At 34.3% G+C, this 27,545-nt stretch overlaps 1 protein-coding gene across 8 annotated transcripts in view; it reads left to right on the top strand.

Annotated features, from left to right (window-relative positions):
• The window catches only part of nrm (neuromusculin), a 399,429-nt gene that overhangs the window by 127,529 nt on the left and 244,355 nt on the right, over positions 1 to 27,545 (top strand). For 7 of the 8 annotated variants that reach the window (XM_064436832.1, XM_064436828.1, XM_064436830.1 and 4 more), the window contains exon 3: positions 23,711 to 23,725. The exons of the other annotated variant lie outside the window; for it this stretch is intronic. In XM_064436832.1, coding sequence (XP_064292902.1) covers positions 23,711 to 23,725 — 15 coding nt within the window. The remainder of the gene's footprint in view (positions 1 to 23,710; positions 23,726 to 27,545) is intronic. 8 annotated transcript variants of the gene reach the window in all.

Below are 27,545 nucleotides of genomic sequence, written 5' to 3' on the forward strand. Positions count from 1 at the left end.
TGAATTTGTTGTAAAATATAGTATCGTTGAGTTAGTATCCCATAATCAAAGTCTCGAACTTACTTTGGGTCTAGCTCAATCTGTGTTATTAGTCCATGTATTATTTATATATAGTTCTGCTTCTTCTCCGACGTAGTTTATTTTTTTTTGTTTTAATATTCTTTGTTTGTCTTTTACTTTCGCCCTTACACATTGCAAATACTGCATTCAAGTTGCGACCACAGCGACTATGAGGTCGTTGACACCTCACTATAATTCGTGCTACGTTTCGTTAATATACATATAGAGATAGATAGGGCTAAGGTTACATAAACTAATAGATATAAATCTAAAAATAGGTACGAATTTTGTCATAAATGAAACCTGTCGACTTCAAAAGCGCAAGTGAAGAAAAATCGACGCAACAAACTTCACCGCGGCCTTTTCTCCAAAGACTCCAATTAACAATATAACTTTTACATTCGAGTAATATATGATTTACAAATGTATGATATATGATATACATTTCAAATGGCGAAGGCAATGACATTAAAAAATTTAATAAAAAATTCCTATTTTAGCCTTTCCTATTAAAAATAAAAGCAGACCTACGATTATTAAAAAAGAATAACTCTACCATATATTTGACACCAACTGACGACAAAGAAATATATAAAATAATTAAATCTTTAAATAACACGGCCTCTGTGGGCTATGATGAAATCTGTACCAAAATTATAAAGGCCTGTGCCTATGAGCTTTCCCCACTAATAGCACATTTAATAAACCTCTCCCTAGAAAGTGGCATATTCCCACCTAGTTTTAAGCATTCTATTGTAAAGCCCTTGTACAAAAAAGGTGACGAGGATGATGTGAATAATTACCGACCTATAACGTTAATACCCATTTTATCAAAAATCTGGGAAAAGGTTATACATATAAGGTTAATATCGTTTTTTGATAGATTCCAAATTATAAGACCTGAACAACATGGTTTCCAGAGGGGAAGGTCTACGACATCGGCTTGTTTTTCATTTGTTAAAGAAGTTGCTCAAAATATGGATAGAAGAGTCCCAGTAACCTCTGTTTTATTTGACATGACCCGAGCTTTTGATTTCGTTTGCCATAAAACTCTGTTGGCTAAACTAGAAATATATGGTATCCGCGGTAGGGCTTATGATCTCATTGCTGATTACTTAGAGGCAAGAACCCAATGTGTTGAAATAAATAACTTCAATGAGGAATTAGAGTTTGCCTCATTCCGATCTTCAACTACAGCAAATAGAGTCGGTGTGCCGCAAGGCAGTGTGCTGGGGCCTCTTCTGTTCATTCTCTACATAAATGAATTGCCAGAAATCACATCATACCCTTGTACACTGTTTGCTGACGACTTATCTATTGTTATAAACAAAAAACCAGGTTGTAATTATGAAAAAGAAATTAATGACACTATATGTAAGACAGTAAACTGGTTGGAGTCCAATAATTTATATGTTAACTTGGCAAAAACTACCTATTTGCAATATATTAATAAAAATGGTAGACCTCAAGACCTGTCCATAACGTATAATGGAGAACAAATTGCAGAGTGTGTTTCGACAAAGTTTCTAGGAATCACAGTTGATAAACATTTGTCGTGGAAAGAACACGTTGAAAACGTGTGTCAAAAAATAAACCGGTTTGTTTATGCTCTATATCGGTTAAGGAACACTTGTGGCCAAGAAACAGCACTCCTTGCCTACCATGGCTATGTTTGCTCCATTTTACGGTATGGACTCGTCGTTTGGGGAAATTCAGTGGATTTAAATGATGTCTTTCTTATACAGAAAAAATGTATGAGAGCTTTATGTGGCGCTAGACCATTGGATAGCTGTAGACAATTATTTCAGAAATTAAAAATTTTGACATTAGTTTGTATGTACATATTGGACATTTGTATTTTTGTAAAGATGAATTTAGAATTATTTACAAAGTTGCCGTACCCTTCTGGATTAAGATACCCAAATCGTTTAGTTGTACCACCTCACACTACCACGTCTTTTAGAAAAAATAGCTATAATATGGCGGTAAAGATATACAACCATTTGCCAGAGAGTTTAAAGTCACTGCCATTTACGAAGTTTAAAAAACAACTTCATACTTTTCTGGTCACCCATTGTTTTTACACCATTGACGAGTTTATTAGTTTTAAATTTTGACATAAGGTAGCGCCCTCAAATTTATTTATTTTATTATGTTGACTTCATTTTTTAATCCTTGACATATTTCTATTTTATTTTTTATTTAATTTTTAATATACCTAACCTAACATTTGATTATTAATTAACTAGAACTTTTTATGTATTTTTAAATAAATAACTTTAAACATTTGCATGCCAATTGTTGGCGCAACACGCTTGTCCGATTTAAAGACATATTTGTCCTATACATGTATATATACCGTGTTTGTGTGCAAATAAATATTTCATTCATTCATTCATTCATTCATTCATTCATTCATTCATTCATCCTATTTTAGCGCAGACAATGCCAAAATCAATAACTCAATACATGGAGAAATTAAAAGGAAAAACAAACAAAGCACTTAATAATAAGCCGGTATTGTGTTCCGACGGCTTTTGAGATCGGCGCTCATTTTAGCGGTAGTTTTTAATTGACTCTGTTGAAGATGTATTTTAATATACAATAAATATGAATGCAGTGTCACAAATTAAACATGGAAAACAAAAGAAGTCAAATTCAAATTCAAATCCTTTATTCAGAAATTAGACCTTCACAGGCACTTTTTCTCGTCAATTTTTATATTTATAGTTATTTCTCACAAGCTATAAACTACTGGCATTTCGGAACGATCACTGCTGAGAAGAAATGCCGAAAGAAACTCATTCAGTGTTGGTCCCTATCATGCCAGAAGGGCTTACCATTATTGTTTCTTACAATGTTCTTAAAATTCTATTGACAGATCCTACCTACATTTTAAATTTCATAAAAATCAGACCAACAACGGCTCGAAAGTTATCGCGTTATAAACATATATACACACAAAATATATATTTATGTCCCAAGTTAATTTTTGGACCTCGAACGGTCGATTATTTCACTTATTACAGGATTCGTTTTACTGTTGACACATTTCAACAACGGAAAGGTGTGTTAATAAAATTATCACACAATAAATTAGATTTCTGAAAATGCTCAAACCTTTGACCATAAACCAATCAATATGTTTTCTAAGCGAATACTTTAAAGATCTTCGGATGCCAAACCCACATTTTCGTAAGTTTCCGAGAAATACATTAAGAACACGTCACAGACAGACATCCTGCCGGCTAAAGAAGCTCAGTGGGAACATCAAAAAGATTTTCCACCATATTTTGTAAAAGAATTCATTCAGTCCATTTAGGGAATTTTTGTAGGCTCCATTTTTCCTTAGGCGAAATAACCCATTAAATCGGCAAAAAACGAATTAGCGTAACAGAATAGGGTTCAAAACACGGCTAACTTTGACCGTTCACAGTCTCGACCTGAGATAGTGGAGGTTAAGCAACTTTTCCTATGGTCAGTCGCTGGATGGGTGACCAAAAATATATTATCTCCAGCTCTTCCTTGCCTCTTGAATGACACAATTTCTTTATCACTATAATTAATATCAAAAATCGAAAATCACTATTAGCCCATAAGATTTGTATATTTTGTTTGTAATGAATAAACTCAAAAATTATTATAGCGATTTTGATGAAATTTCGCACAAAGATTGACCAAACGTTCAGAAGTATTTTTAGGCTTCTTTTTTCATCATGGTTTTACCCGAGCGAAGCCTGGACGGGCTACAAGTTAGTTATAGGCAGGAATAGATTAAAACTATAAGTAAAATATGATCGTTGCCAATTATATTTTTATTTAAAAAGCTGCTAGTCAGCCCCATACCTAGCGTTTAAGGGTGCTCAGTATTCAACCAAGCCCTGAGAGGGTGCTTCAACCCCCTCTATTATTTCAAAAGTGAGGCTTACAATTTGAAGATGGGGGAAAAATTGCGTCTATTTTTCGAGATTGCATTCGTTTTTGTGTTGTTAATTACTAGTTGTAAAATGGGAGTTTTCCGTGGTTTTGATTTTTGTAAAAAAAAAATTGAGTTAATGATATTTTCATGTTTAATATTAATTTTAATATTCATATTTCGTTTTGTTTTGATGATTTAAGGATAACTTTATATATAATACAAGTCGGTATAAGTACCTATTTAGTTGATCATATTTTCATGTGAATATTTTGTTTTTGTTTTGGTGATAAAAGGATAACTACAGAGGTACAAGTAGGTATAAGTACCTATAAAACGTGTTAAACATAATTTTTTTTAACATTTAAAATCGATTTTATCTCATTTTACTCGTAAAACAATTAATTTCTAACCCAATTTACCTATCTTGGTAAAGTTCTAAATATCTCCGTTTAAAAATATTTTATTTTGATAATAATTGCTCTGGACATTGGCAAGGAGGATATCTTTACTCGCAGTGGAATATAACAACGTCAACGGAATGGGAGAAAAAATGATAGCTATTTTTGTATAACCATTTGAACATGTTATTAACAAGTTTACACAAAAAAAATATAAAACAAAACATATTATATGAAAAGATAAGAGACTTTACACAAATCAGATTAGTAAGAGTGAAGGGTGAAGGTCTAGTTTTACATGATGAGAAAAACCTATAATAAACAGGGTATCGACAAAAACATTTTTTTTTGTACTTAGCCGATTATACTTAGGTAGTTGTCTGTTTATTAATTATTGTTATTGTGTACAATTAAGATATCATTCATTCAAATATTTACGGTAACGAATATCCTAAAAATTCCGAAATCATATTACGTCCATATTAAATTTATTTTAACTGATAGATGTAATAATTTTGAGCAAGTAACTGGCTGGCTGGAAATTTGGCCACGCGCCAGTACGACAGTTTTAAAAATAAACTATTTTTACAACAGCAATGTCTTTGGCAGATGATATATGTTTGGAGTTAACTTAGTTTTGTGTTTTGTTACTCGTTTTTTTGCGTGACGGATAACGCCTTTTACGCTTTTGAAGAAAAGTGAAAATTTGTCAGTTTTTAATAGTGATTTTGCATGGATCTCGACCACTGCAGTAGCTTAATCGTCATCAGAATCCGGATTCGATCCCCGGTCATGGCTTGGATGACGATCATTGGACTAATTCAAAGTGATTCGAATCATTAAGTACACAACACCTCAATATAGACTTGGCAAGTGGGTCTGAACTCACAAAACATCCGATCTCGGCATCAATCACGTATTCTTTATTATTCTCGCTTTATTTCTTTATTGCTTGATTGATGAGGGCAACACTTTTGCTGTGAACCTTAGCTTCCTTTGTGCGTTCCAATATATATCCAACTTCGTTTTATCCTACATTCAAACTTTATGTTCGAAGCGGGGCGCAGTTATGTTTTTATAAAATTTTGTATTGTTGAGTTAGTATCTCATAACGAAAGTCTTGAACATACTTTAGGGCTAACTAAATCGATGTGCTTTATCTATATATTTATTGATTTATTTTTTACTCCATGTGGATGTTGTACAAGGCAACTGTAAAAAAACACCACCACTTCTATCATACTATTTATTGTTATAATTCACAAATTCGTAATCGAGCTCAAAAATTCAGTTTGCTGTCATCGAAAACACGTTCTAGCATTCGCGTCACGCGTGAACTCCATGCAACGTACAATAAAAAAAAATTAACACTCCCTCTGAATCCGAATGGGACATTTACATTTAGAATCAGCGCTTTTCATTCATTCGTTCATTGTGTTCAATTCATTCACTCGCCGTTGGCGGCAAATTATAATTTGTGTCCATTTTGGGTACATTTTCGCATTGTTTGGAATCAGGTTGGTAGGAGCTACGTAGGTATGAACGAGATAATTGAGATATGTATTTGTTCTCTACTTTTATACGCACCCTTCAGTACTTTTAGCCAGTTGCTGTTTCGCTACAACAGCTTGCATACACCTTAACCTCCTCAGGAAGTTATTCACACTGTCTATTGTTAAAAACTGTACAAAAACCCGTGCGGTCGTTTCTAAATCTATCTCGTTTATACAGACAGACAGATGCATCACTTTTATAATATATAAGGTTGAGATACAAAAAACAAATGCTTGATGTTGTGAAGGATGATATGCGTGCCAATGATCTGACAACTAGCGATGCCGACGACCGCGCGAAGTGGAAGCGCAAAAGTGGAAAGGTGGACACTGACGCTCAACAGCTGAGGATGAAAACGCTCAGATGAGAGAGAGAGAGAGAGAGAGAGAGAGAGAGATGAGACACAGGATGTTTCAAACGGTTGTTGTTGATTCGATGCTACAGTCAATTTTCTACTATTTAATTAATATTCCATCTTACATTCCAATTTAAAGCGTCACCTCTGTAACATGTAATATTAAGTTTTGACTATTATAGTATATAATGTATTAGTGTAAAAATATTTTTTATCTCAATTTATTTGCACGTTCTAATTAAATTTAAATTTGTTTCAGGTATAATTATGACATCATAATCACATTTTCACACTACATATACGTAAGTACTTAACATAACAGCTAGTACTTGGCCAACCCAGCTATCTTCGACAGTTTGTTATGTAAAATTTTCTAATAAAAAATATTCTTTTTTCTATACATTGGATTTTTTGCCCCCCGCCCCCCTCATTTTGCATATGTATTTCGATTTTCAACGTAATCGTTAAAGTAGTTTTCGAGAACCGAGTACATTCCTATCCTTACATTATATTATGACAAAGTCCTCTGCCGCGTCTGGTTTCTCCCGATAAACTCAAAAACGACTGCACAGAATTTATGTGGTTTTCACCAATAGATAGTGTAATTCCTGAGGAAGGTTTAGTTATATAATTTATTATGTTTTTACCTGAGCGAAACCAGGACCTGCCGCTAGTAATATATATATATTTAAGTATATCTCATTAAATAGTAAATGCGAATGCAGATTCCTACAAACATTAAATTTGATTTTTTTGTTCTTCTTGTAATATCAAACAGATCATGTAATACTGGAGTGGAGAGTTACTCATTAAAAAAAAGCACAAGTTTTACTTATTATTAGCATTACAAGCGCCATAATTATATATTTTCATGAGCTAATAGATGATGTTATAAATAATAGTAAGTATTTTTTCTCTGACCCGTGAGCTAGCCGCGCTTTACGGCTAGTAAACTTATAAAAGGAAAGTTCTTTGTACATTATTTATGGAGTTTCCGAGTTCCAACATCAATGAGACTTTACATAGTTTCAAACGCGCTAAAAAGATTTAAGTGGCATTTTTATTTTCTACTTTATTTTTATAGTTTCTTTAGAGTTTTGCTTTAACAGTATTATTATTTATTTATTTAATAATTTATTTACTTGCTTAAATATTTATTTGCAAGTAGGGTAGAAAACAGGGTCAATCGTTATTATCACGGTATTTTTTCCGCTGGTGTTTCTAATAATGTAAGAGCCTTTAAATAGTCATCAATATAAAAATGTGTTTTCCCTTTTGACGTCATACTCGTTCTAACTTTCCTTATTTAAACAATAAACCATTCCAATTACGTTTTTGATATAATGACATAAAAGTACACACTTTTTACAAAGTGCATCATTTAATCACAGAGTTGTGTTACCCTTAAACACCGACATGAATTGTTCCTTCTTTGACCTAATCTCGGGATACCATCAAATTACCCTGAAAGCTGGTAAACTCGTAGTAGGGGGCGTGATAGTTCACTACACTTAAATTTATGACCGTTTATCACGGAAATCGCATTGTTTCGGAAGAACTAATGTGAAGCAAGTAGTTTGCTGTAAAGTGGATACCCTCATTTGGATTTTTGTATTTAGTTTGTTGTGCATGGATGATTTGATAATACTCTGCGCGTATCATACTTATAAAGTGGTGGTTATCTAACGGCTAAGACAGGCGCATGTGAATAGAAAGTTACAAGAATCAAATCCTACGTGTGCCATATTAGTTTGTATACCAATCCAACTCGTTTTAATAGTTTTTAACGATCATTACTTGCTCCCGGTGAATGAAAATATCGTGAAGAATCTTGCGCACTTGCATAAATGGCAAAACACTTCATTAATATTGCCAACAAAATTGCTATGCGGTTGTGGCTCAGTGGGTAAGACTTTCCGCCTGTGATCGAAAGGTCCCAGATACGAATACTACGTGCCATGTGAGTTTGTATACCAATCTGACTCACTAACCTGCTAATTACACATTGGTGGACAGTATAGTTCACTAGTGTGTATGCGACTACCTGCCATACGATGGCGGTAGGTAGTCGTAAAAGTCATGTCAGATGCCTATAGGCGACTGGAATAAAATTTTACACTAGCATTAGCAATAACGCACTCTATAATTGATGAGTTGATGATGATGATGCCAAGAAAATAGTTGGGTTGTTTTATTCCACTTAATGACCACGACCTTCTTAAGAAATACAAATTTAATGAGCTAGAACTATTAGGGCTAATGAATAATATAATTGATATGCCTACTTACTGCTCGGCAAAGGAGATCTTTTACGTTGTTAAGATTAAAATAAACGAAAGTTACTGCTATTTATTGAAACCTACCTACTACCTATTTACAAAAACAAAAAAAACGACTGATATTTATAAAATATTCCTAGCAGACATCAATATTTAATTAAGCCGAAACCGTTCAGAAACAGAGATACGGACGGATTGAAAGGTAAACCGTATAAAAATCAATGAGAATGAACTGTGACGTCACGGCTCGTCATTTTGAAGGACAATAATCGACAGATGTCGCTTGGGTGTCCGCGTCCATTTGTTGGACGTCGAATGAATATTTAAAATGATCTTTATTTTGGATGTTTTACGTCTATTAACTGTTATATTTTATGCGTTTAAACGTTCTGGTTGGATATTCATCTTCTATTTACGTATATGATCGCGTATTTTAATTATATATTGAAATTAAGCACTACATATTTGAACAAAAAAGTTACGAGATTTATTTGTACAACAACATCTTCTCCGTTTGCGTTTTGGCTGGTATACTTAATTTTATGTAAATTATTGACATCGCTATTAATATTGCGTATTTGAATAAAATACTTGGACTTCGATTATAAAAAATGTTTTGAATTACTACTACAAATTAATAATGATGGAAGCTATCAGTAGTATTAAATCCAATATTAATTAACTTCAAATGATGCTGGTTTCTGCTCAACATTCTTACATAATATGAAAATAAGTCTGGTTGTCTGTCTATCTATCTATATAAACGCAATAGATTCAAAAATTCCCGTATGGATTTGTTTAGGGTTTTCATCAATAGATAGTTTGGTTTCTTAGAAAGATCTATATGTATAATTTGTTATGGCGTTAACCGAGCGAAGTCGGTACGGGTCGCTTGTTTATATTAATCAAAGCAAAGAACACGTGAAATTTATAGAATAACTAAATAACGTGTCTAACATAGTTCCAGCTAGTTGCAAACGTGTTACAAACTAGTCTCCGAGTTGGTAATATATGCACATCTCACTTTTCATGTGATTATGAAATATTTAATTGGAAATTCATTTACGGAGTACAACCGAAAAATTAAATCAAAGTCAAAAATTCCATAATAAATATTACATCCTGGAGAAGTGAATGTTCCTGTGAGAAGTGAAGAATTTAAATATAGGTACAATATTACATTTTCATTGCTTACGGGATGGACAGAGCCAAAAGTTGCGAAATTAGAAGGCAACGTTTAGTTTAAGGTGGTATTAGTAATTAGTGATAACTTGAATCTTCAATTATATCGATACATCGTCCTTTTCTTGATTGAGTTTTATAATCTGAGGAGAAGCAGCTAGCATATATAATATTTTTCTTCGCTACTTGATATAGAAAGAAATAGAATTTACAAAACATGAAAAAAGTATTAATACTTAGTGTGTGTGACTATGAACAGTTTAGATTTCCGTCATTACAATGTTTCGTGTAAAAATGTTAGCTCAAGTTAATGAGTGCCGCTAGAACGATAACATAATTTTATGATGGTGATACCGTAATTTAATAATGGTATTTTTATTATTTTACAATGCTTATTTTACGAGCCATAAGGGAAAATGGGTGATGGAGTAACATAAATAAAATTGGAACCTTAAAAAGTCTTATCACTTTTCCCAAAAGTTGAAATGCTTCAGGTTGTTGGTGTCCATGGACTACGGTGTTTGGGTACCATTAGGTATAGTGTTTGGGTTTCTCGTTTACTCGCTATGCTATAAAAATATTTTCCAAAATATCTAACAACTAGATGTTGCCCGCGGCTTCGCTCTATCCCTTGATCGTCTTTGATTGTAGTTCTATTTACTTACCTGTCTCCCGGCTCCCTGTGAAGTTTCGTCGCATTCCGTTGCACTTTTGTTGCATTTTCACCTGTAACATAGAAATTTCTATCGGACCCTCGTTGGCTTGTTGCACTATCTTATCAGGCTAACGGAGGCGCATCTTTTGACGCCTCACACGTCTCGATTAGGACCACCCATTTTTGAAATGTTCAGTAGTTTCTAAGATTACCCGCCTGAAACATATAAACTCATAAAGGCTCAAACTCAAAAACGCTTACCCCTTTATAATAATAATAGATGTTGCCCGGGGTTTCGCTCCCATGGGAATTTTGAGGTAAAATTTAGCCTATAGCAATCTTGGATAATGTACCTTTTCAATAGTGAAAGAATGTTTGAAATCGGTTCTGTAGTTTAGGAGATTACCTACCTCAAATATACAAACGCTTACCTCTTTATATTATTAGCATATAAGTAGATAACAATTGGCTATTCGACTGGGCAAAAAATAAAATATATGAATCTATTTACATAATCAAACACGATAATTTAATCTCACTTTCATTGATGTTGGAGCTGTCAGGAATTCAGGAAAATATTGTTAAAAACTCCGAATAGTTTTACATACGTTTTGTCGCCGTCAACGAATTCTACTTCAACTATTTCCGCGTTTTCAATTTCAAGCTTTTGTACGAGTTTTTTTTTTTTTAATAAATGCTCAGTAATCTTCTTTACGAAAACTCGCTTATTTGGCTTTTACAAAATCTAATTCCACCATTCACAATTCTTTTGGAATGTTCACTAAATACCAAGCATAATTTCATAGAATTTCAAGAAGTGGGCCCTCAGACCACACGCACATATTTAACTCATCATCATTCGAGTGCGTTATTGCTAAAACTGGTGTCAGATTTTATTCAAGTCACCTAAAGGCATCTAACATGATTTTTACGATTACCTGCCACCTTCTGGCAGTCGGATACACACTAGTGAACTGAACTGTCCACCAATGGGCAGGTTTTTTCACGATATTTTCCTTCACCGGAAGCAAGTAAAAACTACTATACATGAGTCAGATTGCTATACAAACCCATGTGGCATGAGTGGGATTGGATAGGAAGATCTTTAACTACCTACATACCAAATTTCATCAAAATCCATCTAGCCTTTTTTTGACTTGCGCATTTATTATATTAGTATGGCTGTATGGATCTGTAAATGTAGAATTACTTCAGGGGACTTGAATAATATTCACTAGTAAAAAAATACTTAGCTAATAATATATAGTGTTTGTAGACATTTTTTCTAGGGACACATTTTCGGTACAAGCTTTTACGATGGGCAAACGTTTGCTTAGGATTGAAGCATCGACTTGGCTATGGGTTGCTTCTGTTGCTACATTACACTTCAGACGAGTTACCTATTTATTTAGTTCCTACAGTCAATATCCTTTATTCTACTACTATATACATATATTATGTCACTAAATGATGTCAATTTTTTTTTTAAATTGAGTCTACTGCCTACTTCCATAGCGCAGCTGAAGAAGCGGCGCAACAAACTTCACCGCAGCCTATTCTCCAAAGACGTCAATTGACAAATGTGGGATTTATAATGGTTATCATTCGATCGACTGCTAAACTGGAGGTCCCGGGTTCGATTCCCGGTCAGGTCAAGATGGAAAGTGATCTAGTTTCGAACTTACGTTGGGGCTAGCTCAATCTGTGTGATTTGTCCTAATATAATATTTGTATATATGTTTTTATTTCGATTCTATTTATAGAAGACCTTATTTACATGATGGATGAAATGTTTATTCGAATAGGAAAATAGACAAACATTTTTACATAAACGTACTTACAGAATAATAAGAATCACCCGGCGGCCGAAATTGCAAACACTTTTTAGAACAAATTTTTTTATCAATTTGATTCAACAGTAGCGCCCTCACCGGACCACATGTATGTCTCTGTAGCATTTATATCGAAATGTTTTTTTGTCACATTCCGAGAGTAACTTTGAAAAAGGTTCGGATATGATAAAATATGGATGTTAAGGTCAAGACAGAAACGTTTTTTTACATATACCTAAATATGTTAATAATATCTGAACATTCATTTAACTCCATAACTGACATTCTGGACGAATTTGGTGTACCCAGGAACGGCCCCAGATGTGGGAACTCCTCAATGGTTTATTGCGCGAACACTTTGTGAAAAACATTTTACTTGGAATATGACACAGATATAGTGTCACGTCTTTATACCTTACGGGGTAGACAGAGCTGAAACTAGAAGGCTACGATTATAGCTAATGGTGGAATCACTAAATAGCACACAAGTTTATTTGTTAGACTACAACTTTTGAACTGATTATGATCAAACATATAACAATCTAAGAATCTAAGAACCACCGCATAAAAATTAGCTATCAAATAAAAAAAAACCGCATTCAAATCTATTCACCCGTTTATGGGCTACGGTGCCACGTACACAGACAGACACACTTAGCGGTCAAACTTATAACACCCCTCTTATTGTGTCGGGGATTGAAAACATAGTCGCTTCCCGCTGTCTGTCCCTATTCAATTCAATTTAAGTTATTTATTTCAGACAGAGTCCATATGACGTTAGTACAATGAAGCGGTGGTGGTGTAATGGCTAAGACGTCCGCCTGTGGATCAAAAGGTCCCAGGTTCGAATTCTACTCGTGCCAAATGAGTTTGTATACCAATTTGACTCGTGTATAGTAGTTTTCATAGACCACCACTTGCTTCTGGTGAAGGAAAACATCGTGAGGAAACCTGCACACTGGTTTATTATTAACTCGTGTGTGAAATGGAGAAGGCAATGGCAAACCACTCCATTAATAATACCATGAAAGTTGTTGTGTGTGTTTCATTCCACGTAATGATCATGACCCTTAGCCATGAGGAATACGACTATGAAGAAAAATATTAGCTTACACTAGTGTTAGTAAAAACAAACCAAAATATGTACGCTTAAATCTTTAAAACTACGCAACGGAATTGGATGTGGCTATTTTAATAGATAGTATGATTCTTGAGGAAGGTTTTGGTGCACAAATTATTATGGTTTTAACCGAGCAATGCCGCGACGGGTCGCTAGTTTAAATTATATTTCTAGCCTATATCGCTTATGACAAGAATCTCTTGTATATAGCGCTTTCCCTTGATTGACTTTTACGATATGCGCGGGAGGAGATGCAGCAGATTTGTTTCACTTCTAGACAAGCATAGAAGCAAACTAGTATCAATTAATAAAATCTATACTATTTATACTCGTATAAAGAGGTAAGAGTTTGTGAGTTTGTAAGTTTGAGGCGGGCAATCTCCGAAACTACCGAACCGATTTCAACAATTCTTTCGCCATTAAAAAGGTACATTAACCAAGATTGCTATAGGCTATATTTTATATCAAAATTCCCACGGGAGCGAAGCTCCGGGCAACATATATGTAGTAAATATAAATAATGCAAACAGAACCCTAAATACGCTAACACAAGTCACTTCCCAAGTTTCAATACAAGGGTATATTATAACTGGCATATTTTTTATTCAGACAAACATTATTATATCCGTTGCCTATATCAAATGATAAATCTAATTTTCTTTTTCATAAACTTTTTGAATAATTTGGGAATTCTTTTATTAACCCCCGAGGCAAAAATATATTATAACTTTGACCGCCAAGTTTGTCTGTCTGGCTGTTATACTGTCGGGTATATCGATTTGGATGTGGTTTTTTTATTTGACAGGAAATTTTTATGCGGTGGTCCAAAGATATGATTGATTAAAATCGGTTCAGCCGTTCAAAAGTTGTAGCGAAATTATAAAATGTTGGGTTTTCTTAACTTGTAGGGTTACATACCTCTAAAGATAAAAACGGTACCCTTTTAGGGTGAGATGCACTAGTTAACTTTAAATCAGAGGTGGAACACAGATTAAAGTCAACGCTAAAGTTGACTGGCGCAACTGAAGATGAGTTGCACCAGTCAATTTTGTCGTTGAGAACATAGCGTATTCTGCGTTTTACTGCGCACGTTAAAGTCAAAGTTGACGGAGCAACCCACCTTTATTTTCACTTCGTTATCCTGTCAGTCTGTGTGTCCAAAATCAAATCCCGTTATTCACAAAAAAAGTTAAAACATACTATATGTATGTGTGTCAACTATTGCACAATATAATATTTGAGATTGACAGAAAGAGACAAAACATATTTTCGCTGTGCCCCGGGGCAAATTAAACTTAAATTAAAATTAAATTTAACTTATTAACTTGTAAAAATTCAACTGGCAAATCAGTACAATAAAGAAATGTGACCTTTTATATATGTCATGATTCGAACTTGGGAACTTTCGGTTCACTGGCAGACGTTTTAACCACTGCACGCTTGAACGCTTCATTAAATATTTAAGTTCCAGAAACCAGTAACATTGTAAACTCGGTATTTTTGTAATAAATATATTTTTCACTAGCTCTTGCACGCGGCTTCGCCCGCGTGGATTTATCTGCGAAAGCAGAACAGACAATTTTCATACTTTCAGACATCTTTCACCCCCCCTTGTAATCTTTTGGGGGTTGATTTTTTGAAAAAAAAAAGTAGCCTATATATGAACGGGGGTTTTGAACTACATGCATACCAATTTTCATCATAATTGGTCTAGCGGTTTAACTGTGAATATAGAACAGACAGACAGACTGTCGCATTTATAATATTAGTATGGATGTACCATATTTGTTAGTTATAATATCTTTCCGGAGTAATTTCCTCTCCCTAATCTACATTCAAAATTTACTTTACAAGGAAAACACTTACGTACACGGGAACGAACGCCTACGAAATAAAAAATACATTAATGTCTTATGGTTTTACCTGTCAAACATATTTGACATCCTAAAAATTTAAAATAAGTCTTATTAAATCGCACATAAGGTTTATATTAGATCTCTCATTTGTTAGTAATGGTTAACACTGTTTTGCAGTGTTATATTGAGAATACGCCTTCTTGTATTATACGGACAGATAAAATATATCTTTATATGGTGTTTCAATTTGATGGGATATGTATAGCATTTGTTGTGTCCATAGATACCATACATTTTTGGATGAGAAATTAGCAACCTGATATTTATAAGATTGGAAATCATTAAAACATCACAGAAAATCAGTTCTGGTTTTCAGATCAACTACGAATTGACTGGACCGAATGGATGAATGTTCTCGGTTGCGTTCGGGGCTGTGACTCCGCGAAGCCCGGATTTATATGTTACGTATAGGCTATTAGATACTTTATCAGTAAGTGGTGAAATCGGCCCTTGGTCTACACTTAGATTTAGTAAATTTTTGTTGATATTACTGTGATGTATTGATTTTTATTGGATGTTAATGATCTTAATATTGTTTACTGAACAGACACACTAGATTTATGTATCACGTAAGGTCCTTTTATTTCCATATTGGCCATCGATTTGACACATCATTCAAATGACAGTGACTTTGACAGTTTGTCGACATCTGACGTTTAATTAGCGCCATCTAGTGAGGTAACATCTTGAAAAGGCTCATTGCATGAACCTGTCATACAATCAACGTATATGCTTCCATTATACGACCTCTGAAGCTTACTACCTAGGTAATGACCTAAAAGCTTAAGTGCCTATATCGTTTTATAGGATTTATTACCTTAATATCATTGAGTCAAGTACCGAAATTGCCTGAATTACGTTTGCTTTTGATTAGGCTATGTTTTTGCTATGCTGGTTTTGATTTAGCATTTTGTTTTAATATTATCTTCAATCTTTTCTAAACGTTTTTAATGTATTAGTACCGTAATTTAAATAAAAAGTCTGCCAAAATTAGTTTAGTAGATAACATGTGTGAAAAAGTAAGAAATATTATACCATTCTGTTACAAAAACGTAATTTATTACAGGAATACTTCAACATTAATATCAATGCGAAAGTATGTTTGTTTGTCCGTCTTTCACGTCAAAACGGAGCATTGGATTAATTGGTTGGTGATATATCTCGTATGCAAATATTTTCAAATTCAAATTCAAAATTCTTTATTCAATTTAGGATGATATACATCACTTATTGACGTCAAAAAAATTACTTAAACTAAGTCTACTGCCGGCTTCCAAAGAGCAGGTGAAGAAGAAGCGTCAAAATTTGAATTAATATATAAAATAAAAGTCATAAATCAATTACATATGTTATGAGGATACTGCACCATGCTTGGGCCAAACATTATTGTCGTTCATATAATCGTCAGACTTGTAATATGCCTTTTTACAAAGTACTTCTTTTATATAATTTCTAAATTTTAAAATCTTAAACCATGAAATACCTATCTACTTAAATAAATTATAAATAAAATTTTATATATACTTAATTTAATTTTTAAGTTTGTTACTGTGCGTACAATAAATAAATTCATTTTCTTCTTTTCAGTTGTTTTTTTTGACAATAATCATATTATTTTCGGTGTCAGTAGAAAAACTTACTAAAACTTGCTTGATTCGTCGACCGATATTAATAACTTTAGATAGTAATTTTAAAATAATTTTCTTGTCGGAAATAACAGACCTAGTAAACAGTTTTTTTTTAAATATTTTTCTAAGCGTTCCTCTGTCAATTTCAATTTTCAAAATGTATGTAAATCTCCTCACAGATGACGTTAAACAATTTTATGCCCATAATTCATCATAAACTCCTCATTTATCAAAAATATACCAAACACTAATCTCACAACCCCATAACTCATGAGACGCAACATCGAATATACACCTGTCTCTTTCACACACGTATTCAAAGGTGATTTCGCTAAATCTATTGAGTAAAGAAAATTGCTGAAGATGACGGTCATGTTTAAAAGATTTGATAATTAAGCATATTTCATACTACTTATCTATTGCACTTCTGTGTTTGAAATCTGCGGAGTTAGTGCGTAGAATCGATTGGAAGTGAGACGCAGCGGACAAATCACATTGCGTCATTGTGACGCAACGACAATCACACTTCAATGTGATTGGTTCGCTGCGTCTCACTTTGAATCGATTCTGCGCACTAACTTTGCACTGTAACTAGGTTTTATTATATTCCAAAATTATCTTGAACGTAAAACGTGACACATAGAATGACAAACAGATTTCGTCGTTTTTAATATTAGTTTGGATACGAAAGTATGGATAAAGATGTATCAAAGACCCGGGTCAATCTGAAAAGGATCATTTCCATCCGAACTTGACCGGAATCGAACCCGGGACCTCAAGCATAATGATACATAAATACATACACACATCCTCACAAACTTTCGCATTTATAATATTAGAAGGATATCCTCTACATCATATTTTCACTCATGTCCAAACAGCTCAGTAAAGACGATCCGTTAAAAGCAGCAATTTATTTTGCCCGTACGTTCCGTTTCACCTCCGCTCCAAAATGATGGGTACTTGTCACGGAAGGTGATAATTGAAGTATGAATGACAACTATTTGTTTTAGCGTGCAATGTAGCGTGTTTCATGTTTTTATATTGAAGTAAACTTTCATACGTTTTCCAAATTTTTGTTTAACTTGCAATGAGTGTACAAGATTCCACCCGAATGGAATCTTGTAACTAAATTTTGAAGCAGATATCTTCAACCGATTGAGCTGAAATTTTGTACACACGTTTAGTTTCGATGACAAAGCATTATTATGGTGCACCCATGCACGGCTCCCGACGAGGGAACTCTCAATGGTTAACTGTACGGACATGAGTTTTTTTTTTTTTTAATTCATTGAATGCAATAAGATCTCTCGTCACGATTATAGTTTACACAAAAGTAACAAAAGTATTTTCCTAAAACGTTTACCAAGTTTAATTTATTCTGTATAATCATAAAAAGATATAAGATTGTATATATATATATATATAATAAGACTTGTAAGAAAAACACTGAGTTTACATTCAAAAGTTTTAAATGTTGTGTTACAACTCGTAGACGTGCTACGGCAGTGTCTACGAGATCTCGTAGACGCTCTGCTAACTTTGCTACGACACGTAGTTTTTCTGCGTACTTCGGAAAAAATTCAAACTGGACTATCACTGCGGGCTTAGGGTACTAAGTGGAATGAAACACAACGATTTTCATTAATACTAATACCGTCTAATGTACCTATGTTTCACGATTAATAAATTAATTATGAATTATTTTCTCGGCCATATTACTGGAGCCACATTTTCAATTGTCTTTTCCATTTCACAAATGATAAATTTGTCTAATACAGCGTAAGTATTCCCAAGATGCTTTCCTTCACAATAAGCTATAGTTCCATAAGTTGGATTGGTATAATAAACCCACGAGCAGGATTCGAACCTGGGACATTTCGGTTCACAGGTAAAAATATGAAACTATAAAAGGTAAAAATATAAACATTGTTAAATCCTTTAAATTCTGCGAAGTAATACTCGTAATGAGATTTTTTTTATTTAACATTCATTTATATGTGCACAATTTCAGATGAATTGTATTCTGCTGGCTTTTTAGATCTGAAAGTCCTTATTAATCAAATTTCCTTTTAGTTTAAATAATTTTTTTTCCCTTCAATTAATTCTTTCTCTTCTATATCTGCTCCATTTTTAACGTTAACATGGATTAGTAAGTTCTTCTGTAGGATTCCATGCGTCTTACAAATTCAATCCATTTTTCACCCCAATCACATTCTATGAGATAATCATAAACAATATATAACAAGAAATAACAATGGAATATAACCTTTAAATGTTATGGCTGTCCACTAACTTATACACACAACAAGTTTAAGTATTTTAAATTTCAGACCATTTGAAAAAAAAAACATTTTTTTGGGTTATCGAGCCGTTGTTTGATATCTAGCCAGAATACTATCCTAGTATTAAATCAACTAAAAATGTTATAATTACATTTAGTTACATCCATATAATTCCACAACCATTAAGTACACATTACGTCGCCAAGAACAGTACATTTATCTTGCCCTCACTAAATCTCCCGCAGTCATATAAAAACACCCAAAACGAGACAAAACTCCAGACTCATAGTACTTATGGGAAACTTGAGGGTTAAACTAACCGGAGAGGTCGCGAGTGCAATTGTTTGTTAGCCTAATAGATAAACGTTTTTTTTAAAGGACAAACCACACAGATTGAGCTAGCCCCAAAGTAAGTTCGAGACTTGTGTTATGGGATACTAACTCAACGATACTATATTTTATAACAAATACATATATAGATAAACATCCAACACCCGGGCTAATCAGAAAAAGATCATTTTCCATCATGACCCGACCGGGGATCGAACCCGGGACCTCTCGGTTCAGTAGCAAGAACTTTACCACTACGCCACCGAGGTCGTTGACTGTTAATTTATATCAAGGACACACAATATACATTTATGATACAATAAACTATTAAGGGACAAATACAAATGAGGCCACAATCGTACTTTTAATTAACTATTTTTAATTATTTATCGCCATTATTATATACAATACACACAAATACTACGGAACTGCCTTGTGTTGTTGAATTGTACGGACTGACGTTGTGAAGAATATGCACTCGAATAGACTGACAAGTAAGCTTGCTGAATGCCCTGCAAAGTGGAAAAAAAAGTAAAAAAGCGGGGCTTTACAAATTATATATGTGGGTAAAACTAAGAAATAATAAATTATGACAGGAGAGAAAGGTAACCGTTCGCCGCTCATTGGTCACTAATATGGTCGACGATAGCATTAAATGAATTAGGTGAGAATTCATTTAAAAAACAAGCAAACACGCACTATTGTCTTAAAAATGACGCACAGACAAAGATAAAGACAAAAATTATTTATTTGCAACACAAACACTCACATCAAACACACATCAAACTTCTTCATTAAACATTTTTTTAATGGTATGGTGGTAGAGGTATAGAAGCAACCTCTCCGGTTGGTTTAACACTCAAAGTACGGGTACCCAGAATTTTATTGCAACCTCCACACAACGATATTAAAAGACATCATTTCAAACTGCCTACTATAAACAACCCATTCTCGACACCATCTTAGATTTGAAGCCCTAACTCTGCGCGTATGTCTATCCTGTTTTCTCACGCGTGATTTCACATATGCTGTCTCGTTCGCGCAAGCGTTGTGAATTTAATTTGGCTAAAAGCAACAATTTATAATCGGAGAGCCACGTCATGTAACGTGCTTGCCAAAGTGCGTTTTAGAAGCGGCACCTAGCTGCTTTACGATCGCGCTACGAATGCTTGCTTGTATAAAGATACAATTTTTAGTCAATCAGTTTAGAAGCTCGGTGGTGCAGTGGTATGCGCGCTCGGCCTGCGATAACAACGGTTAAGTGACATTTTGCACTAGTCGATTGTGGGATGGGTGACCAAAAATTGTAATCTCAAATTTTATACGTATGTTTGAGTAGAGGTTTAGTTTTCATGCAATTTTTCAGAATTAATAGAATGTTAATCCTTAATTTCTTTGCCAGTAAAATGTTAACTAGTGTGCATGCGTCTACTTGCTACTAGATGGCGGTATTCATAAAAAGTCATGTCAAAGACCTTTAGACTACTTGAATAAAATCTGATACAACAACACATTCAGAATAAAAAATATATAAGATTTTCATTTCAATTCCAGGACTTTCTAGAAAAATCGGCGCGTGCTTGACCGTTATTAAAAAAAGTAATGACTAACATATATATATATATATACATTACAATATAAACATTATATATAAAGCTATTTTTATAAATCGGTTTTGTATTGATAATGGTCAGATTTAATACGTGACAGGAATATTCGATATGAAATTTTTATTGTACTCAAAATGATAGCGAATATTTTTACTTCGAATAGTAGTAAAATGAGTAAAAAATAAAAGTATTTTTGTTTGAAAGCATTTTTTGTGTATCTTTAACTAACTAATGACCGCGGCTTCGCCCGCGTCAAAACATGTTATTTTTGTAAAAAAAAAAACTTGTTTTTAATCTGTAGCATGGCAATAGTAAAAATCTCAGTCTTGAAAACATTTTAATAGAAATATCAAAGTATTCAGTCGAAAGTTTCGAATCAAAAGCTTTTGAATAAAGCAATTGCGAAGTTAGTCCATTATCAACTTAAAGCTCGCAGATCTTTTTGATAAATTTCTTCTTATTCCTAATTAACCGGTGTTGTAAAAGACGAGTATTACAAGTTTTAATGTAACCCTACTAATATTTTAAATGCGTAAGTTTGTGAGGATACAATTTATATGTATGTTTGTAACTCATTCAAGCAAAATCTACTGGATGGATTGTTATGAAATTTGGTACACGGGTAAAACATAACCTGGAATAATACATACGGTACATGTTATCCCGAACAGCCAAAGTTCCCAGTTCGGCGAACATTTGCATTCTCGGTATTAGACAACGTCGGGCAACGTGTGTTTTAGTTAACGTTGAGTTAAACTACGGAACAGTTAACGGTTATGGTTCGATTTTGTATATCAAGTCGAAATTTATTTCCGCTTGCGTGGTTTTCCCTTCAGTGAAATATTTAAGCTCTTAAACTAATCTGGCTTTTCCATATAAACTTTGAACCCCCTTTTTACCCCCTTAGAGGATGAATTTTGAAAAAATTTAACGTGCTAAATTTGAAGTTTCTAGACCCAGCGGTTTGGGATGTGCGTTGATATGTCAGTCAGTCATTCTCTTCTTTATATATATACTACATACATTCAGTGTCTTCTTTATATATATACTACATACTACACATATATATATATATATATTCAATAATTAAAAACTACTCCCACTGTTTCCCGCTTTAGTTGATATATATATATATATATCTATATATATATAATCCCGAAAGCAATCGAGAACGCGCAGAGTTGAGAGAGAATATTCAGATATAGTTCCGAATATAGCTCTTACTCATATGAGTTTATACCAATCAGACATGAAATTTTCATAGACCACCACTTGCTTCCGGTGAATGAAAACTTCGTCAGGAAACGTGCTATAGACAGGATTCATTGACCATTTCTACCATGTAGAAATTGGTCAATGAAAAACATTGAATACAAATCGGTTTCCAGAAATGAAATAATTCAATGTTTTTTTATATATATTTGGACTTCTAACGACGAACAACATATATATATATATATCGTCAGAAGTAAAGATCGTTGAGATAATACGTCAACAAACAGACAAAAAATCAAAAGAATATTTGAAAAAAAAAAAAACCTTGTAAAAAGCGAACGCGTTTGTAGATAAGCGTAGCGGGATATAAAAACAGAACACACAGTCAATAAAGACGATGTTAAAATTTCGCGCAGTTTGTGGACGAAATAATCGTAAATATTTGGTAGTAATATACATGAATGTATAACCAATAGATCTTTTCAACGCCCGACGCACAAAGGGGGGTGTTATAAGTTTGACCGCTATGTGTGTCTATCTGTTTGTCTGTGTACGTGGCACCGTAGCTCATCAACGGGTGAACCGATTTGGTTGCTTTTTAACGGCTGAACCGAGTTTGCAACTTTTGAACGGATGAACCGATTTAGATCAAACATATCAAAGAACCACCGCATAAAAACTAGCTATCAAATAAAAAAACCGCATCCAAATCGGTTCACCCGTTGATGAGCTACGGTGGCACGTACACAGACAGACACACTTAGCGGTCAAACTTATAACACCCCTCTTTTTACATCGGGTGTTAAAAACCAACAATCTGAAAAAATATAAATAAAAATATATTCTAGGAAACCACTATCGAAATTTAGGATGAAATCTATCTTTGGAAAATTTTTTGAATTGTTATTTGTGTCTCTTCCACGATTTTTATATTCCTTTTCGCTCGTGGCATATTTCACCCTAGTTTACGAGGTACACACGACCCAAATAAAGGGAAACACGTTACCTGTTTAAATGTAAATTGTAATATGTAAACACAAACGTGAAAACCATTTTTTATGTTTTTATGGTTTTTTAAATGTTTATATTCCATGTATTTTTAGGGTTCCGCTCCTCAAGTAAAAAAAAATCAAGCTAGCCAGGATGGCTACAGAACCGATTTCAAAAATTCTTTCATCATTAGAAAGGTACATTATCCAAGATTGCTATAGGCTATATTTTGTCTCAAAATTCCCACGGGAGCGAAGCCCCGGGCAACATGTAGTATTTCATAAAAGGAAAACTAATAATTTTTTCCATATATATTTTTTAGTGATAAAATAAATATTTGTTGTAACTTGATTTTTGTTTGTTCTTGCTTTCAAACGAGAAGAAAGAAGAGATCCAGGTAAATATCATTAGTTTTTTTTGTATGTAATTTTTCTTCTATAACACATGTTCTATTCTTCACATACCTTAAGGTTGGTTGTACCAAATCAATATCATTTATTCAGATATTAGGCCTTCACAGGCACTTTTTTACATCATAACGTCTAAATACATGATATTTACTAAAGCTACAAAGTACTGGCATTTCGGAACGACCACTGCTGAGAAGAAATGCCGAAAGAAACTCATTCAAACAGTGTTGGTCCCCATAATGCCATACCATTTCTTAAATATAAATTTATGTGTAATTTTTTATCAGTAATACAACAATGTAAGTACACAATAAAGTACATGGTCAAAAGGTATACTGAAACATATTATGTTTGTGATCAAGTGAAGATCAAAAAATATATTAACCAGACATAGAAACCTTTAAGAAGAGATCGAGCTGACCAGTTCCCCCGGCAGCACCCGTCACCAGTGAACTTTAACCTGCGTAGAAAAACGCGAAGTACGCCATTTCGTCTAAAAGTTATTGTATTTTTTCATCTTTATTCTTAAAGTTAACGTCGAATTGACTGGTGCAACCCAAGTGATGGTGATATGGATTGATTCTGTACAGTCAGTACAGATGTAAGTTTATGTTACAGTCAACAGCACATCGAGTTACCCTGCATGAACCTCTATGGCGCGGTAATAGCGGCGAGTTTGCAATGAATTTGGGTAGGTTGATGTGCTGTTGACTGTACTGTTGCCTATACAAAAATAATTTCCTTGGGTACCTTACTGTCAGATGACAGTAAGGTACCCAAAGTATATCAGCCGCCAGACAGCAGTGCTAGCGTTGTTGTGTCCCGGTTTGAAGGGCGAGAGAGGCGTGTGGCTACAGGGTGCTGCGGCACTAGATCCTAGGACACGAAGCTCAACGCGCGTGTGACACCGCTGGCGTTGCAGGCGTTGATAGGCTGCGGCGACCACTTACCATCAGTTGGCTTTGTGGTTCCGCTCTGGAGTAGGAAGAGTAGGACCACTCCATATCATATAAAGGACACAAAGGCTTAACAGAAAGGTAACCATAGCATTCCCAAAGAGACGTCAAGCCGGTTGTAAAATTATAGCTGAATCAAATTTAATGGCAATTCTTTACGCTAACTTGGGCTTTGGAGCGCCAGTGCAGCTCCGAATACAACCGGGAACACGCAAAGATGACAGATACTTCGCATTAATGTGCTTGCATATCCCTTCTTAGGTCTTCTCGGACCAAATCTTCCATTTCTTTCAGTATAATTTTAAATAACACATGTCTTATCGACAAGCCAATCATTCATTCTTGTTCGAGATTTTAGTTTTTGTTCCATAACATTGTTAAGTTCCAGTAAGGGATTAGTTTCTCCCAATTAATGTTAACCGAATATCTTAACTTTAACATGGCTCAACTAATCCAAATATAATCCGCCGAGATTGCGACTAAAAGCTCCAGTAAAAGCTCCTGTAAAAGCTGCAAGACGACGAAACGCGATATAGCTTTATTTTTGTTACAATGTTGGATACATTACTATGTTTAGAATTAAGCTCGCAATTGTTTCAGGTTTAACACCTATGTGTGCATGGTCGATTGCATTATTAAACTACAACTATATATATTTCATTATATTTTGCACATACACAAATATTTGCAACGACTTTTTCAATATCACACAGGGACTTAACCGATTTTGAATGCACACGAACTTAACAATTCTATTGACAGATCCTACATACCTTTTGAATTTCATCAAAATCAGACCAACGGTTCGAAAGTTATCGCTTTAGAAACATACATACAAAAAATGGATTTTTGCCTCAAGTCGAAAGTGTATTGTTGTACGTCGCTCGCTTTTTCATCTCGTGAAATAATTAGTCCTGCAGTTTGCTATTGTAAAGATCTTGAGGGATGCTGCATAATCTAATTAAAGACCTTATGAATGTCTAAATATATCACGGAATCAGTTTCAAAGGTAACAATAATATGTATGTAATGATGGCTAATCAATATTATTGAATTTGGAATTAGGGAGAAACTGAATTAAAAAGCGGCCAAGTGCGAATCGGACTCGCCCATGAAGGGTTCCGTAGCAGCAAGTAACATAACATAAAATTTCTTGTTGATCAATAACGTATAAAAAAAAACTACTTACTAGAATCTCTTTCAAACACACATATTACCACTTTGGAAGTGTCTCTCGCGCAAACAATTGAACTCGAACAAGAATGAATGATTGAGTTTAGAAAAAAAATGTATTAAAAACATCAATATCATTTTTTAAGACCTATCCATAGATACCCCACACGTATGGGTTTGATAAAAAAAAAAAAAATTACTTTCAGTTCTAAGTATGGGGACCACCAAAATTTATTGTATTTTTTCTATTTTTGTATAAAATCTTAATGCGCTTCACAGAATACATCTTACTTCCCAAGTTTCAACAGTATATAGTTCCTATAGTTTCGGAAAAACGTGGCTGTGACATACGAACGGACAGACAGACAGACTACGGAAACTACGGCTACGGAACCCTGAAAATTATCAAATGAGATATAAACAGAACCTAACACACCGCCAACGGAACCCTAAAAAGTATTACTGCAGCCCATAGCATTCATACAACTCGTAAAGATCCTACGTCTTTTGTGCCGCTACACTGTTGATCAACATTACAGCCAGCATAAACTGCACGACAATGTTTGTTACGACATGTAATTTTTATTAGATGTCGTAATTCCTCAGTCGCCGCGGTTGTAAAGTCTCGACTTTGATTGTCGACTAGTGTGCGGCCTGATTGGTTTCATTAGTTACAAAAATCTTTTATGATAGTTTTTGATTATTATCGCCATGTTTCGCTGTCTCTGCCGCCAAACTTATAAAACTTTCGCGTTGCCTAATTATATACTAAACAACAGGCATTGTTTCAGGTTTAACACCTATGTGTGCATGGTAGATTGCATATTAAACTACAATTATATACATATATTAATTTATTTTTTGCAAATACAGGTATTAAACGCGCACATACCTTTTTTATTTCCCAGATGTTTTGGACCTTATCACAAAGCTGCGTGGTCACTGGGCGACTGACTCGGCAAGCTACGGCGGCGACGCCTGCCCGGTAGAATCTTCTTCTACCGCCATATTAATTTTTCATCAAATACCGTCATAATACATACTGCCAGTGTCTTCATTACGTAACCCAGCTACAACAAAACAAAAACTAAACCTCGTTTTGGTGTCAAGTCGGCTAAAATCGACCAGAATACTGCTGAGCTACGTCCAATGACCACGGACATTTGTGACAAGTTCTGTAACGTCTGGGAAATAAAAGAGGTATGTGCGCGTTCATAATAAGCTTGCATTGTTGTGTTCCGGTTTGGAGGGTTAAAGAGACAGTGTGATTACAGGGTACTGTAACACAAGATCCTAGGATACAAAGTAGAAGTATGAGTAGATACCGAAAACTGTGCGAAGCAAAGAAGAAAAAAGTAGTAAAGCGCACTTCGGACTCAGAAATAAATCAGGAAAATGCTCAAACGTGAGATGCATCCAATCTTATTCTGTCGCTAGACCAGTTTGAAAGAATATGTACCAATGAAATAGTAATTAATTTATTAAAATAAATTGAATCAATATATAATTATGGACAAGTCAGCCCCTCTTCGCTTATTGCGCCCGTAAGGGTCTTAAATTGACACTATTATGTATAAGAAAGATCTGTTACTTACATTAAGGATGCAAGTAAAGAATTGAGTGTATATACGATAGAAGTACTCAAGAGAGCCACAGCTACTGGGGGTCACGACTATCA

The sequence above is a fragment of the Plodia interpunctella genome, chromosome 26 (assembly GCF_027563975.2).
Source record: "Plodia interpunctella isolate USDA-ARS_2022_Savannah chromosome 26, ilPloInte3.2, whole genome shotgun sequence".
Lineage (NCBI taxonomy): Eukaryota > Metazoa > Arthropoda > Insecta > Lepidoptera > Pyralidae > Plodia > Plodia interpunctella.